A 17,234-nucleotide genomic window follows, 5' to 3' on the forward strand; every position below is an offset into this window, starting at 1 on the left:
ACATACTCATTTCCATTTTCAAGATGGCAAACCAAGCCCACACTGCCATCTTCCCTCCTGGCCATACCGTAGAAAGGGTAAAGTGGAGAGGGGAGGAGGTAGGAACGATTGAATAGACCACAACATTAAAAGTAGAGAGGAGATCTCATCAGCCCAGAAACTTAAGAGTTCCTGACAGAATGAGGGCAGATAGTGCAGGACTCAAGCAGAATGAGAAATCCAGGAGACAGGTGAAACCCACACACTGCTCAACAATATGGAAAGCAAAAAGCAGGAGGTCCCAAAGCAACTAACTGAAGATTGGCTGAACAACAAACAAGGAAGCACTGAGGTCCACAGTGTGTGTTGTTCATCTACTTCTACTACAATCCCCAGAGAGCAGCTGGGCAGAAAGAAAAGAAAAGCCAGGCACAAACTTTCCCACCGGGGGAAGTATGTTGCACAAGAATGCAAATTAAGAGTGTCTGAGAAACAGCTATGTCTGAAACAAAACCTCATCAAATGAAAAGATTCAGGGGCTGGGAAGGTGGCTCAGTGGTAGAGCGCTTGCCTTGCATGCATGAGGCCCTGGGTTCGGTTCCTCAGCACCACATAAGCAAAACCAAAAAAGCCGGAAGTGGTGCTGTGGCTCAAGTGGTTGAGCTGAAGAGCAGAGGACAGCACCCAGGCCCAGAGTTCAGGCCCCACGACCAGACCCAAAAGAAAAAAGAAAAGAAAAGAAAAGATTCAGAATACCAACATAAAGCCAGAGTTAAAATTCATCAAAATAGAATTATCAAGTAGAATTAATTATTGAGTTAAAAAATATTATATCCTTAAGACAGGAACAAGAAGTTATGAAAGATCCAGTTAGAAATCTTGGATATGAAAAGATATTGAAACTAAAATTTTAATCAAGCAGAGTGGCAGAACAGACCCAGCAGAACTAATGTATGAGCTAGAACATTAGGAAAAAAAGAAGGCCAAGGACAAACCAACCAAAAGACATAAAGGGATCTCTGTACTCCCAGCACTTGGGAGGCTGAGGTGGGAGGTTCAAAAGTTCATGGCTGGTATGGACTACATCCTAACACTGTCTCAACAACAAAATGAAAGGGAGGGAAGGAGGGAAGAAAAAAAAGGTCAGAAATAGAAAAGAAAGAAGAACATCAGAAGAGTTACCCAGAAGCATCTGCATAACCCTAGGTGATGTCTGAAGTCAGAAGATAGTCCTACACAGATCTAGTTACTGTAACTGGTATGTAAGACATAGGGAAATGTGCCTTGGAAGATTCTAGAAGGAGCTACAGTTCCTTAGTGAAGTGAGAGACTAATTGGAATAATAGGGTCAAAAGGAACCTCTGAATATATGATTATCTCCCTCCTCCCCTTCCTTCCCTCTCCCCCTTTCCTATATCTCTCTCTCTCTCTTCCCTCCCTCCCTCCCTCCCTTCCTTCTTGCCTGCCTTCCTTCCTTCCTTCCTTCTTTCCTTCTCCCTCCCTCCCTTTCTTGGCTCAATTCTTTTCCTTGAAAGGATTTGGAAGCAGTGACTAAGTAAGGTTCATTACAGTTAGTAATGACAACAGAAGGGCCTGGATAGAGGTGCCCATGTATCAATCTTTGTGAAAAGGAACTGGGCAAAGGTGGAATTCTAGGGCTGGGATGGGCAAAAAATGTTTAAGGTGAGCTTTGAAAAATTTACACAGAAAAATAAGAAAGGGTTAAAAACTGACTGGAGCTAGTCCTTCTAGAACAACTAGAACAAACACTAGTATTATCTCAGAGAATAATTAGAAAAATAGATAATAACATGTTGAATTTATAAAATAAATCTTGAGCCATATGATTCTAAAAGAAAGGTATAGGAGGAAAGAGAAAGTTAATTGCTCACAGAAGGAACTGTTTCAGGTATAGACAGAAAGAAAATTACTGGAGTTTCTAGGTTTTGTCCATCCTGCTTAGGTTTGTAATTTTGCAAAATAAAAGTGAGAAAGGAAGCCCCTAAAGAATTCAAAGCAGTCAGTGTCATGATCTGACTTGTGTTCATGTTTATTCTGAGATTTTATTTGAGAAAGAGGCAAGCCAAATATAGGCCAATTTACCATGAAGCTGATGCAGCTCAAGTTTCAAGACCCTTTCCTTTCACCTTCTTCCCAAAGCCCTGGGGAATATGGACAATAAATTCCTTCACATGGTTATATGCTTTTGCAAAATAAACTTTTTAAAACAAGTGAAAAATTTACTTCTATGATACATTCACTATGCTATGAATTCAACAAAAATTGTCTTATTTAGTATTAGAACAATACAAACAACAAATTGTTAACCAATAGTTGTTCCTTTAATAGAAGAAGAAATGAAATTTAGTAAGTGATTTGCAAATGTCTAAATTTCTGATATATAATACAGCTTGGGATTCTACATCTTATGTTCATAATTGTTATTTAATTAAGAATATTTTTTTCAAAATAAAAGTATTTTCATTATATTCAGTTAAGATCACTGACTCTACTCTGGCTTAATCTGCCTTTTATCAGGCAGGCAGCTCAGGAGTAGCCAGAGCTACTAAGAGGAAATTTAGGTTTTAAAAAGCTATTACTCATGGCTTGCCCTTGTGTAGGTAAGTGCTGATAACTGTGCTCCTACAGGAATGACTTTCAGAAATGCTTCTGCCTCCTGCAGTGCAGACTGCCTGGGCCTCAGATGCAAGAGGCTGAACTGAAATACTCACACAACGCCAACTGGAGAGTGAAGGAACTGAAAGGAAAACAGACTATTATTCTCTTCTCTGTATAGGAAACATCACAAAGTGACTGATGAAGAGGTGGTCAAAGACTTCACAGCCAAAAGGCAAATGCTAAAAAGGGTGTTGTATTTGCAACTTTTCAGTAGCTTTAAAAAATTAAAATATAAAATAGTATTTATTGAAATGATCTCAGGAAATGGAAATAAGAGGGCTTTATTTTTCTTCGTTGTTTTGTTTTCTTTTCGTCTTATTCATTTAGCTGTCTTTCAGAGAGTAAAGGGAGGGGACACAGAAATGGAGAGTCAAAGGGTAACTATATGCAGCAATGGTACTCACTAGACACTATGTTAAAAATGAACTATAGAACTTGTGAGTGAGGAAGGGAGGGGAAAATTGGGAGAGAGTAAGGGAATGGGTGGCATTGTCCAAAAAGAAATGTGCTCATTACCTGACTTATATAACCCAAACCTCTCTGTATATCACTTTTATTATAACAATAAAAACTAAAATAAAAACATAATTTGTGGTACTTTCTCTTTTCATTACAAATAAATATTTTGTTTATATGTGCATGCATCTATAGCGCCTTACTATGAGCTTTCAAAATTGTGAGTTTGAAGCCCTACCAAAAGCTTCAAAGCACCTGTTTTAGGAAAACAAAATGAAGACCACTAGGAAAGATGATTATAAGGATTTAAAACCCAATAGATGCTGGAGGGGATGTGGACAGAAGGGAACCCTACTGCATTGTTGGTGGGAGTGTAAACTTGTTCAATCACTTTGGAAAGCAGTATGGAGGTTCCTCAAAAGACTTCACATAGAGCTCCCCTATGATCCAGCAATCCCATTTTTGGGCATTTACCCAAATGATCACAAACAAGATCATACTAAAGCTACCAGCACAACTATGTTTATCACAGCATTTATTTATCATAGCTTAGATATGGAACCAACCCTCTCCTCAATAGAAGAATGGATCAAGAAAATGTGGTATATATACACAATGGAAGTCTATGCCTCCATTAGAAAGAATGACATTTCCCCATTTGTTCGGAAATGGAAAGACTTGGAAAAAATTATATTAAGTGAAGTAAGCCAGGCCCAAAGAAACATAGGTCCCATGGTTTCCCTTATTTGCAATAACTAGTATATGTCTGAGACAAGCAGAAAAGGTCAGATAAGTTGATGTTAGGCAAAATGAACCCCAAGATAAGGACTCAAATGGTTTTTCTTTCTTGCTATTGTTTCTAACATATTTATAAGGTGATTTTTTGTTGCTTTGATTGCCTCTCCCCCACAGTATAATCCCTATTTTCACTGTATTTGATGTTGGTATAATTTGGGGAAAGGAAGGGAAAAAACAAATTGTTCAAATAGGGATACAGGTGGACCCATTGCAACAATGAAATGTACAAGAAGATGCTATGTCAAAAAATGAACTTTACAGCTTTGGTGGGGGAGTGTAGTCATGGAGATGGGAGGGCAGGGATGGAAAGAGAAAAACAAAGGAGGAGGCAACAATGCTTGATAAGTACCTTGCTCATGTAATTGTACAGTATTTTCACAATAAAAAAACTTATTAATAAAAAGAAAGAAAACTTTATCTGTAAAAATGAATAAAACCCAATAAAGACTGAAGTAAGTTTATTTAAACTTATTTAAAATTTAGCCAAGTTTCTCAATCAACTGGATGTGGGGATGGGACATAAAAGTAGGTCTACTAAGGTTTTAGGTTGGGTGAATGGAGAGGTTTTTCATCATTCACTATAAGGGAATTCAGTAGGTGGAAGATAAGGGTCAGGAGAAAGAGTTGAGCCAGAGAAGCAAACTAGACAATAACTATGTCTCTACTGGGAAACCCCAGTAACTGACTGGCATTTTTTGTGATCTGGGTAAAATGCATGAAGAAATAAAGCCAAAGGATGGGACACTGGAAACAACTCACACACAACACACGGGTGTTTGTGAAAGAAGTGTGAAGGGACCAGTATAGAAGACAGGCAATTGGAAAAACCACACACACAAGAAAGAGCAGCCTTATTAAACTGAAGATGTTTGAGTAATCCTAAAGAGAGAATTATTACTAAAGTATTTTAAATTTGGCAAATAAGGATATAACTAGCAACCCTAAGTAAGAACTCAGTGCAATGTAAAAGTTGATGTGAGACTAGTAGGCTGAAGATCAATAGGAAGTAGACTCAGAAAATGCGGATAACTCTCAAGAATCATAGCCAGGAACAAGAAGTAGTCAAAATACTGGGTCACAGCAGGGCTAGCTTCCTTTATTTGTACCAACTGAAAAAATATCTATGTTACGATCCAGCAATTCCACTCCTAGGAAAGGATCTAAGTATCATCAAAAGGAGAATTACAGCTCATTCATACAATGGAATACTATGAAACATTAAAAAGAGGAGTCTGCATACACACAACACATATTACATAATTCCATTTGTATGAAGTTCAAGAATAGTTAAAACTAACCTGCTGTTAGAGGTCATAGTAGTAGTTATCTCTGAGGAAATGTGTTATTGCCTGAAAATGAGGACTAAGTGAACCTTCTGGACTGCTGTACTTTTTATCTGTGTGACAGGTATACTGAGGTGTGGATAGGTTAAAAAACAAAACAAAACAAAACGCTGTCATTAAGGTTAGTGAATTCAGCCAGGCAACAACTGGCTCACATCTATAATACTAGCTACTCGGAGGCAAAGATCTGAGAGTCGAGATTGGAAGCCAGCTAAGCAGGAAAGTCTGTGAGACTCTTATCTCCAATTAACTACCAAAAGAGCCTAAGTGGAGCTGTGGCTCAAGTGGAAGAGTGCTAGTCTTTAGCTAAAAAGCTCAGGGACATCGCCCAGGACCTCAGTTCAAAGTCCAGTACCAGCACAAAGAAAGATTAGTGAACTCTACATTCCTAACTTTGTGTCTAAATAAAGTTAAAACAAAATATACATTAATGAAAATGAAATTTGAAAGACCAACTTTACTAATAAAATACCACTAAGAATATCTCTGAAATACCCCAAATCTCTCTGAGCCTGACTTGCAGTACTTAACATACTTTTCCAGGTCCATCCATTTCCCTGCAATATATCTCACTACCATATTTTCTTGATTCATTCTGCCCTTATAGAACATCTCACCTGTTTCCCCACCTTGGCTATGAATAGTGCAGTAATGAACACGAGTATGCAAGTGTCTTTAGTATATCCTCACTTGTAAGGGTAGAGTGACATCACGGGATCAGAGTCATTTTTGTTGTTGTTGTTTTGTTTTGTTTTTGTCAGTCATGGGGCTTGAACTCATGGCCTGGGTGCTGTCCCTGAGCTCTTCAGGATGTCCTTGAACTATGATCTTCAGATCTTAGCCTCCTGAGTAGCTAGGATTACAGGCATAAGCCATCAGCACCTGGCACAGGGTAGTTTTATGTTTAGTTTTTTGAGGACTCTCCAAACTGCCTTCTATAGTGGTTGACTAGTTTACATTCCCACCAACAGTGTAATAGGGTTCCTTTAAGTTAGTCTTAGAAAGACAAAGAAAACATTAGCACAGGTTTGTTTCATATGAAAAAGTTAAATCTAAATAATATACATATATGAAAACATATACAAGGCCACATGCATATATCCACCAATAAACTGACTAAATTATGGTACATTCAATAAACTGACTAAAGTATGGAATTCAATGATGTAACTACTCTAAACAACTTGTATTTTCACAAAATGAATACCAGGAAGCCAAACAAAGGATGGGTAGTGTAATGTGAATGGCAGGGCCTGTGAATACAATCACAATACTAAATGAACATGTGAAATAGCAGAACCTGGTTATAGATGAGGTAGGCATAAACCGGGGGGCAGGAGGAATGATAAAAGGTCTAACACTGATCAAGATGCATTGGGCTCATAACTGACATGTAAAATTAAAACTGCCTCTGTATAACTGAAGATAATTAGAAAAACTAATAAATATGATGCAGTCCAAGTGAATCTTAAGTTGGCCCCAAGCTATTTGACATTAATATGCATAGCACCAGAACTGGAACTGCCTGAACCAAATGAATCCATCTGCCTCAGAGTCAACACTCCTTCCCTCCGGCAGTCTCATCAGTGTTGTCAGTTTATTCGTTATCAATCTAGAAATCCTGCCTCCTTTGCCTACTTCTGTCTCTGGATAATCTATCCTTCCCAACTGCACAACCTTCAGAGTGTCAGAAAGAGCTTTCTAGGGCTCGACTTCAGCCTAATATTTTTCATGTGTGAAGAGCAGAGTTCCTAATTCCCTTTTCTACTGTGGAAAGGCAGTTTAAAAGACAGCTTTGTACCCATCAGATTCCCAGCAGAAGTTTGTGATCCTCTCCTTTGATGTCTAGCTTTCAGATCAAATGAAGAGATAACAGCAAGCATTTGAACCCACAGTCATTTGGGGTATTAATCATTAATATATTATATTCAGTTTTCTTAAGATTTAGTATAGTACCTGCATGCTCATTAAAAAAAGAAAAATAAGTACTTACCATTTTGTCTGGTTCCAACAGCAGCAATAATTACTGGAACTGAATTTAATGCTCTTTTTATCACTGGAATATAATTATCTTTTACTTCATGGAATGAAAACTTGTCATTTACATTGTATTTGATCACAATGATGTCGGCACTCCCAATTAGATTTCGAGATGTGTACCAATCACTGTCAAAAATGTCCTAGACCAAAATGCAAATAATAAACATTAGTTTAGTGATCTTCAATCATAAAATCAATTAGAATATAAGTAATGTAGTCATTTTAAATATTTTCCTCTCTTTTATTTTTTTGAATAATTTATATAAATTTTCCTCGCTTGGCTTTTTCTGCTTATGGATGACACTCTACCCCTTGAGCCACAATTCTACTTCTGACTTTTTGATGGTTAGTTGGGAAATAGGAGTCTTGAGATTTGACTGCCCAGGCTGGCTCCAAGCTGAGATTCTCAAATCTCAGTCTCTTGAGAAGCTAAGATTATAGGCATAAGCCACCAGCATCTAGCTATAAATTTATTTTCAATTAGGTAACTATATATTTTAGTGCTTTGAATTGCCATATACTGTGTATTTTGTGGTGTTCCATATATTGTATTCATACTTTAAAAAGTCACATGTAGGGCTGGGAAGGTGACTCAGTGGTAGAGCACTTGCTTTGCATGCTCGAGGCCCTGGGTTCGATTCCTCAGCACCACATAAGAAAAAGAAAAACGCCGGAAGTGGCGCTGTGGCTCAAGTGGTAGAGCGCTAACTTGAGCTGAAGAGCTGAGGGACAGCGCCCAGACCCAGAGTTCAGGCCCCACGACTGGACCTCAAAAAAAAAAAAAGTCACATGTACTTTTCAGCTTTATACTGTGCATATGTAGCGTATCTAGCAGAGTGGGGAAAATATACCTCTCTCAAACCTGCTGTTTTACAACATGTAAACATGGGAAGGAATATATTTGCAATTCATGTATTTTGCTTCTACATTAAAAACTCAAGGTAAGCCTTCTAGTTGTATAATCTTTCTTTTGTTCCGAGTTGATAATAGTTGTATTTATAATTGGAACCATAAGCAATGTTATAGAACCTATTCCTTAAAGTTTTGCTGCTTTGATACTTCAAAAATAATTTTTAAGCCAAGTGCCAGTGGCTCATGTCTATAATCTTGGTTATACATGAGACTATGATCTAAGGATTGTGATTTGAAGCTGGCCTAGGCAGGCTTTTATCTACAATTAATGCTCTTATGCATAATAAAAATCAGAGCTTTGATTCTTCCACAAAAAATTGTGAACATTCACCTCACTTTTTTTTTTTCTTTTTGGTCAGTCATGGAGCTTGAACTCTGGGCGGGGGCGCTGTCCCTCAGCTCTTCAGCTCAAGGCCAGTGCTCTACCACTTGAGCCACAGCACCACTTCTGGTTTCCTGGTGGTTTATTGCAGATAAGAGTCTCATGCACTTTTCTTGCCCGGGCTGGCTTTGAAGCGCAATCTTCACATCTCGGCCTCACATCTCAGCCTCTTGAGTAGCTAGGATTACAGGTATGAGCCAATGGTTGCCGGCTCACCTTACTATTTTTAATCAATTATTTTTGGTAGAAATGAAAGAATCTAGAAATGTGAAATGAATAAATAACATGATTGCAAACACAAAAAGGAGTGGGTGAAAAAGAACTACTTAGTAATGAGCTACATCCAATGAATTTGAAGCCTGTTTCTTAAAAAGTGCCAAGTTATAAGGCAATGAGCCAGAACAAGGCAAAGGATCCATAGAAAATTACTTCTGAAGGGAAGTACAACTTTCTCATTCCAACTCCCAGGCAGCAACAGCTATGTCAAAGAGCAAATGCTCCACTGGTTTCTAGAATTATGAAGGAAATAAAATTCTCCCACCCCTTGTAAATCAGTTCCTGGATTTCCTCTTGGGGATTACACAACATAATGCTTGGAGCCATATTTGGAGAATTTAACTCATCTTAGGAAAAAAAAATCTGAATTTCTACAATATACCAATTTTATCCTACTTGATTACAGAGCTACACATACAGCACCTAGTAGAATTTATGTTTTGCAAATGTATTATATTGGTATAAATCTTAATGGGCATGTGAGGAAATTACCTCTGTTAAGTGTTAAGTGATACATGACTATGCTAAAGTTTTATAATAAACACTTTATTATAGTAACTACCACTTCTGGAGCACTTACTCCATGCCAGAGTCTAAGCTTTAGAACTTTTACATGTACTATCTCATTTACTTCTTGGAACAGCTCTAGTAGGCAGAGATAATGCAGAATTCTCTAGAGATAGGAAAAATGTATAGATTGAGAGGTGAAAGATTTACCAAAGACACAGAAGCACTAAATGAAAATGTCAGAATGCAAAATCAATTCCTTTTGGTAACAAAGTCTTTTGTTTACTCTGCTGAGATAATTTGATACCAATATAAGGTATATATGTCATTAATATACTAAACTTTACGATCTTTATCAGTATTACTACTACTAAGAGAATAAAAGCACTTGTCAATGAAGAGACCCATTAAACCTAGAAAATTATACCTGATTTTTAAAAAATTAGGCTCTGATACCACCAGAGTCAAACCATACAGTATAATATTTAATAGCTTAATAAATCAAATAGCCAAATTCCAGTCTACAAAAGTTTGTTTGATCCATTTGGAAGATTTCATTTCACTATACATAACACAAAGGATCATAAGTATGAATTTTTGCTAACTTAAACAGAAAAGGATTAATAGATCAACAGGAAAGGCAATCCCAACCTCCTAATTTGCTTTCCTCTACATTTATTTGCTTTCCTCTACATTTATTTACTGTGTTCACTAAACATTTGTTCAGTAGTGTGTGGAACAAGTTCGTTTTCAGGCTGGATGATCTTTTATAATGAAAAGACCAGGAGTAAAAGGAGTGCTTCATTTTCTGGCACAGACTCCTGCTAGAAAGCAAGTTCTCCATGGATACTTCTTTTGCACAGCAGTATCATTGCCATCTCACGGGCTCAACCGCATCCTAATACTGAAAAGGCTGTTTTTAATTTAGTTTAGCACATGAATACAACCTTCCTTTAACTGAAAATTTGTATGAACCATTTGTTGCACAAGAAATTCTTCTAGGTACATTCTATATATTTTATTTAAAAACATATGTTATCTCCTGATAGCTATAATCCCTTTGTTAAAAATCCATTTTAAAAATAAACAAAACAGGCAGGTGCTGGTGGCTCATGCCTAGCTACTCAGCAGGCTGAGATCTGAGGACAGTGCTTCGAAGACAGCTGTGGCAGGAAAGGCCATGACTATTAAAAGAGCCAGAAGTAGAGCTGTGGCTCAAGTAGTGGAGTGCTAGCCTTGAGCAAAAGAAGCTTAGTGACAGAGTCCAGGCCCAGAGTTCAAGCCCACAATCAGCACTAAAAAAAAAAGTTAATAAAACAATCGAAAAGTAAAGGGGGAGAGAGAAAGGAAGGAGAAAAAAAAGCAAAATCTCAAATCAAAATGACAACTTGTATTTTTTTTCAGGCACTAAGTTTCCTCTTTAAAAAAAAATCAGTCTTCAAGTGAAATATATGTAACCCCAATACCAATAAACAGGAGGATGTTTTTAAATTCGGTTATGTAAAAACACTTGAAATAGAATGATAAGGCACACTGGAAATACTTTTGTGTTAAGGAAGAGACTCCTTTGACCTTTTACCAGACACTCCAGAATGAGACTAAGACTTTTCTGTAGTTTCAATTATCACAAATCTGAAAGATTTTTTTAAAATTTTCAAATTAGTAATATTTCTGATTTCAGATCACTACAAATAAACAGCTAATATCTGAGAAGGGTTTGCATTATTGAAATTAATTAAGGTTAACAGTGTTACAAATGTGTCTTTTAAAATGAATCTTAGTCCCGGTCTTTTCTCCTCCTTCTATGCTATTTCTGCAGTGTCCCAGTGAAAAGTATTTTTATGTTGAGCTATACCAGGGCTGTATTTATAGAACATCACAGAAGCATGGGGTGTGGGGCAGGCGATCAAAAACAAGAAACAAAAAACAAAAACAATGCCCTCAGCTAGTGGAACTTAGTGAGCCTGTCCCTTTGGGGTTGACGCATTCAACAATCCACTGTTTACCTAGGGACAATCTACAGTTTTGAAAGAGTAAGGACTCTGTATTCTCACTGGGACTTCTTAACCTTACAGGAGTTCTGACTCTCTCCACCCCCTCGGCCCGATGAAACAAAAGACCATATTAATAGTACTTGAAAAAGAAAAAAGAAAAAGTTTAAAAACTCTACACAAGTAACACTTCACATCCACGCAAGTGGGGTAAGGAGGAAGGAGGGGAAGTTCCCTAACAGGAGCGTGGGGGACGCTTTTTCGGCCTCGGCACAGAGCAGCTGCTCCTTACCCAGACGGGACAGTCGTGAACCACGAGCTTGACGTTCCCAAACGCACTGGCCTGATACTCGGTGAACACCGGACGCGCCACCGTGCCGGTCGCGTTCAGCAACAAGCTGCTTTCGTCCCCGGAGACCAGAGGGCTTCTCCCCAGGTACGTGCGGATGAGCCCCGACGGCCGATTGTCCTGGTGGAACGCGTCGCCCTCGTTCCCCAGAGCCACGATGTGAATGGACCTGCAGGGACAGAGAAAGGGTGCGCGGGGGCGAGGAGGAGAGCCGCGGTGAGCGCGCCCATCACTTTGCGCGGAACAGGAAGTGCGGGGGGCCGCGCGCCGCCGGGGTGGGCACCGGTCCCCTAGCCCCCCGGGCGCGCGCCACGCGCTGGGGCTGGAGACAATGGCTGGACGGCGGTACCTACATGATCTCCAACGCAAGGGCAAAGCGGCGACTCGGAGAAAAGCAGCCACACGCTTCCTCACGGTGTCTCCGAGCCCGGCGGCGGCGGCGGCGGCGTATTTACCCGCAATGTGCTCATCACCCCCCGCGCGCCTCCACCGCGGCGCGGCCGACGCAGAGCCGGGGCCCGGCGAGCCGGCAAGCTGGCCGGGAACCGGGGACCCCGGAGGCGCACGGACGAGCGATCAAGGAGTGCCCGGGGACATGGCGGGAGGCCCCCTTCCGAGAGTGGCGGGGCGCGCAGCAGGGCTGCAACCCCGAGTGGATTCAGCTGACCGCTGCCCCTCTCCGCCGCGCCTCCCCGGCGGGGCAGCTGTCGCCTCCCACAGCTGCCTCTGCTCCGCCTCCTACTCCTCTTTCTCTCCTCCTCCCGGCAGACACGCGGGGGGGAGGGAGAGGGAGCGAAGGCTGGAGCCCCCGCCCTCCGGCGGGCCCGGCCCCGCACGTGCGGGCTTCTGGAGTCCGGGGGGAACGTGGCGGACGCGTTCCCCGTCAAGGTCCCCAAGTCCCGAGTGGACGCAGCCGGATACAAAGGATCGGCCGGCGCCCGCGCCGCGGAATATAAATTAATAAATACAACGCTGAGCCCGAGAGCGGCCGGCTCCAAATCCGCCTGCAGCAAGTTTGTTCAACTCACAGGCTGTAACCAGAGCCAGGAAAGCGGGGTGGGGCGCCGAGGCCCCCGCGCACTGTGGACTAGGAGAGAAAGAGAGAGAAAGAGAGAGAGAAAAAGGAGGTTAGCAAAACTGGGGATTCTATCTAGCCCATTTGCGGCTTCAGCAATTCAGTTTTGCTCCCTCCTGGCCTTGTCATTTGTCACCGTGCGCTACAGCTGTTTTCTAAAATCATACTTGAGAGACGAAAATCAAAATAGAAAATAAAACTTAAGGCAACATTCATGGTACTGCAGGAAAAAAAAATATAGGTGCTTTGTTCGCCAACCAATTAATTGGCTAATGAATGTCTCTTTGTCTTTTGCAGGGATTCTTTATTATTTCCAGCTGTATTTGGCGTATTTACCTTACACTGAAAGGTTTGTGCTGAAAAACTGGAAGAAATGGTGCTAGTTTACTTGGAGATTTTAAAGTCTATATTATGGCTACATATTTAATACTGGTCGTCAGACCAACTGAAACAATATCATGTTGATACGAGGATACTTTAGATTCTTTCATGATGACACAATAAAGCCCAGGATGTTGATGTCTCTCCCTAAAGGACACCAACAGCCTCAGCGCAAATCACAAGGGTTGAAAGGATGGTTTCTAGTCCCCAAACAGGTCTGGGGTTACTCTGGGGTTCCTCCATACACATTAAAATTCTCACCAACACTCTGTCTTAAAGGACTCATTGTTTACCCTTTGATTTATTTATTTTGCCCTACTTTAAAATTGGGCTGTGTCTTTTCTCAGCAGATCTATTTTGAGTGTGTGAAACAGGAGGTAGCTGGGGTTTCCAGAGAAGGCTAAGGTAAGAGGCCTTTGGGAATGTCAATAGCTCTTTATTACGGGGCCTTTATTTCTCAGTTGGAAATACTTGAATAATTTCCCCTACTTCAGAAATAGAAGACAAACAATAGAAGTCTTTCTCTTCCATGGTTTCTGACCTCCCCCCCCCCCCCACACACACACCTCCCTGCTTTTTTTTCCCCTTTGAAATGGGATCTTGTTCAGGTTGGCCTCTAACTTTTGGCCTTCCCACCTCATCCTCTGAAATAGCTGGGATTCACAAGTTTGTACCTACATGCATGGCAGGTCACTGATTTAAAATAAATAAATAAGTTACCCTGTACACCTATGAATGTGCTTTTTGTTTCTAACTAGGAATGGGGAACCTTTTTTGTTTTCTTCAAGGGCCATTTGAATATTTATAACATCATTTGAAATTGACATTACAGGCAAATGGATTAGGGCAGCCTACAAAAGCATATGTGATTGTCTTGTACCAACTGATTTCCTAGGACCTAATACAAGCTTTAATTAACTAGCCTGAAAAATTAAACAAGACATTGCCTTTTCTCTCAGGTCCACAGGAAATATTTTCACATCAATTTCCTCCAGTAGCATGCAAGGCAAACACAAAGACACTAGAATGATTGACTAAAATATGATATGTAAATATAATGAACTTAAAAAACAAAAAACACCAACATCCCATTGTGCTACCCAGCATGATCTGAAACTTCTGGGCTGAAGTGATCCCTTGCTTGAAGCTTCCAGAATAGCTAGGGCAACAGGTACTCATCATTACACACATTTTTCAAAACTGTTAATCAGCATTTTAAAATGTAGGAAATCCTCCAAGATTGATGATCCTACATACACGACAGGGTGCTAAGTGAAATGAGGCAGTCACTAAAAGATCAGTAGAAAATCATTCCACTTTCATGTGGTATCTAAAATAGGGGAACTCTTAGAAACAGAAAGTAAGAGTATTTAACTAGGGACTGGAGGGAGAGGGGAGGAAAGAAGTTGTTTAGGGTTTCAGAGTTCCAGTTTTCCAAGATGAAGACGTTAGAGATTTGTTGGACAATAAATTGTATGTTGTAATACTACTACTATACTGGATGCTAAAACCTAAGGCAAATTTCATGTTATGTATTTTTTTATCACAATACAAATCAGATAAGAATAAAAAAGGATACTAGATAAATTCCAATTATTAAGTATCAGGGTTGGACAAATCATCTACTTTTTTTCCTCTCAATTATTAAGCATATGAGCCAGGCCTGTGCTTTGTAGCCATGAAAGATACTGAAATACACAAAACTCCATCCTTCCCTTGAAGAAGCTAAGTCTGGTAATGGTCACTGAACTGTGACTATTAATGCAGCCAATCCTTTTGAAAATATAAGGATTTCTTAATAATTATCTAATGCATCTCATAATAGAAAAACATGCAAAGTATAAGGATAAAATTTTCAGTGAATGTTTAGAAGAGATCTGTGGTCTGTGTCATCAGAGAAGTTCATAGAGGAAGTAAACATTGTCATGTGTTTTAAAAAGATGAGGAAGAGTTTGCTAGACTTGGAGGGGAAGAGGTTAGGGGAAATGAATATTAAAAAACAGTAGACATACATGTAAATTACATACGCAGTGAGAAATGCATGACTTTTGCTATTCAAAGAAAGACTAGATGGATTCATGCTGGTTTGCACATTCCTGTATTATGGCAGGTAGAAAAAAAAGGTGGTGGAGATTCCCCAATATAAATCAAACCTGTTTGGAACACATGCATGTGCGCACACACACACACACACACACACACACACACACACTAGTGCTCATCAAATCCATTTTCTCTTCCAAGATACATAAATGCATTCCCAAAACATTTTACATGTTGGTAAAGCCATGTATTTATCACATTTTGTCCCCCCAAATAGGTAAAAGAAAGTGTTTCTTCTCTACTTTGTTTATCCTTCCATCTACCAACCAGATGAAGCTAGGTCAACCTAGAAGTATGTTTTGGAAGACATTGGCACTGCAGTGTGGAATGAGTTCCTGAATACCTGGTTGTACAGCAGAGCCTCCTCACAGCATGCCCTGTGCTGTGACATGAGTGAGAAATAGATCTTTATTGAGTTACGCCAGGCATTTTGAGGTCAATTATTACAGCAAGCTAGTGTTGCTTATTTTGGCTAATAGACTATCACAGATGTTCCATTTCTTGATATCTTAAGATCACTTTTTAGGAGTTATTTCCATCTCATTAAAAAAAATTCTATTTGGTTTATATCTTTGTTGTTTTCCTTACTAGCATTTAAAAATAATACTTTTACTAAAACAAATTATAGCAAATTAGATTACCTTATGTCCCCAACTCCAAGGTTACTGGGGACACACAGGAAAGGTTTCCACTCCAAATGGTATTTTTCCCTCCTTTAAAGGCTGAATTGCCACCATTCCATACTCATTCTGTTCGATACTTTTATCCCATAATGAGATGTAGTGCTTGTTACTTAGTGAGCTATTACTATTCCCCATATTATAACTATAACACCTTTTTTTTGGGGGGGGGTCCGGTCGTGGGGCCTAAACTCTGAGTCTGGGTGCTGTCCCTCAGCTCTTCAGCTCAAGGCTAGTGCACTACCACTTGAGCCACAGCGCCACTTCCGGCTTTTTTCTTTTTGCTTATGTGGTGCTGAGGAATCGAACCCAGGGCCTCAGGCATGCAAGGCAAGCGCTCTACCACTGAGCCACCTTCCCAGCCCGACTATAACAACTTTTGAAACGCATGACTAGAGTAGGAGCAAGTGTTGGTGAGGGCAGGCCTGGAGAAGGAAGCAGATCTGGAGAGCTAGCTTTTGCACATTTGTGTTTCACAGAAACTAGGTGTTCACAGAAGAATCTTGAAGCCTTGCCTCAAGGGTAGCAGAGAAAGAGTCCACATAGGTAGAGGGCTGAGCTCTGATACCCTCAGCTAATTAACTTTAAGTAGTCTTGTTGCCATGTTGTCCTTTAAATGCTACAGTATCATGTTCATTTTTAATCTTTAAAAAAGTTTCTAATGTTAAAAACAAACAAAAATTTAAGACTCCTTATCTAGGGACCTTGCTGTAGGGTACAGAAGATGCCCACTGAAACTCCAAAATTAAAAATTCATTCTTACATTCACAAATACTTGGATTTTTTAACCAAAATAAGAGGGAAGATATTAAATTGTACTACTGTTTCGTGAGTGGATTGGCACTGGTACCCCCACATGATCCATAAGTGAGCTGGTACTAGATGGGGAGAAGTGGAAGGACTCTTCAGTGGTGTCAGTATAAGGCCTCATATTCTCCCTTCTGTGTCTGGCTAAAGGGGTTATGAATGATCTTTAAGTAAACTCACATCATGAATGAATGGAGATAGTGTTACAAATGCAAGAACACATAAGCACCATTAACCAGGCTGACATTTCTGACACTTTGGGAGCCACGTTAAGGTAAAAAACTGATGACTAATCAGACCTGAAAAGATCCAGCCATAATTGTTATTAAACGACACTGTCTTAAGCACAAATTTATATTCATTATTCCTAATACTGGTTTCACTTTAAGTGTATATCACAATTAGCTAACTACTTAAGAACTGAAGATCCAAACACAAATGCAGGTAAATACTGAGCTATTCAAAACAATGGTGGG

The 17,234-nt window shown here is 39.9% G+C and overlaps 1 protein-coding gene across 2 annotated transcripts in view; it reads right to left on the minus strand.

Moving 5' to 3' along the window:
* The window catches only part of Rhobtb3 (Rho related BTB domain containing 3), a 64,068-nt gene extending 51,679 nt beyond the window's left edge, over positions 1-12,389 (minus strand). The window contains exons 1-3 of one of the 2 annotated variants that reach the window (XM_042690708.1): positions 12,066-12,389; positions 11,656-11,881; positions 7,249-7,435 (exon numbers count right to left, since the gene is read on the minus strand). In XM_042690708.1, the coding sequence (XP_042546642.1) occupies positions 7,249-7,435; positions 11,656-11,881; positions 12,066-12,067 (415 nt within the window). In that variant the 5' untranslated portion in view covers positions 12,068-12,389. The remainder of the gene's footprint in view (positions 1-7,248; positions 7,436-11,655; positions 11,882-12,065) is intronic. The other variant, XM_042690707.1, reaches the window with a different exon arrangement.
* Positions 12,390-17,234: the final 4,845 nt, after the last annotated feature.

Source organism: Dipodomys spectabilis, unplaced genomic scaffold (genome assembly GCF_019054845.1).
Source record: "Dipodomys spectabilis isolate Male_0828 unplaced genomic scaffold, ASM1905484v1 ptg000140l, whole genome shotgun sequence".
In the NCBI taxonomy this organism is placed as follows: domain Eukaryota; kingdom Metazoa; phylum Chordata; class Mammalia; order Rodentia; family Heteromyidae; genus Dipodomys; species Dipodomys spectabilis.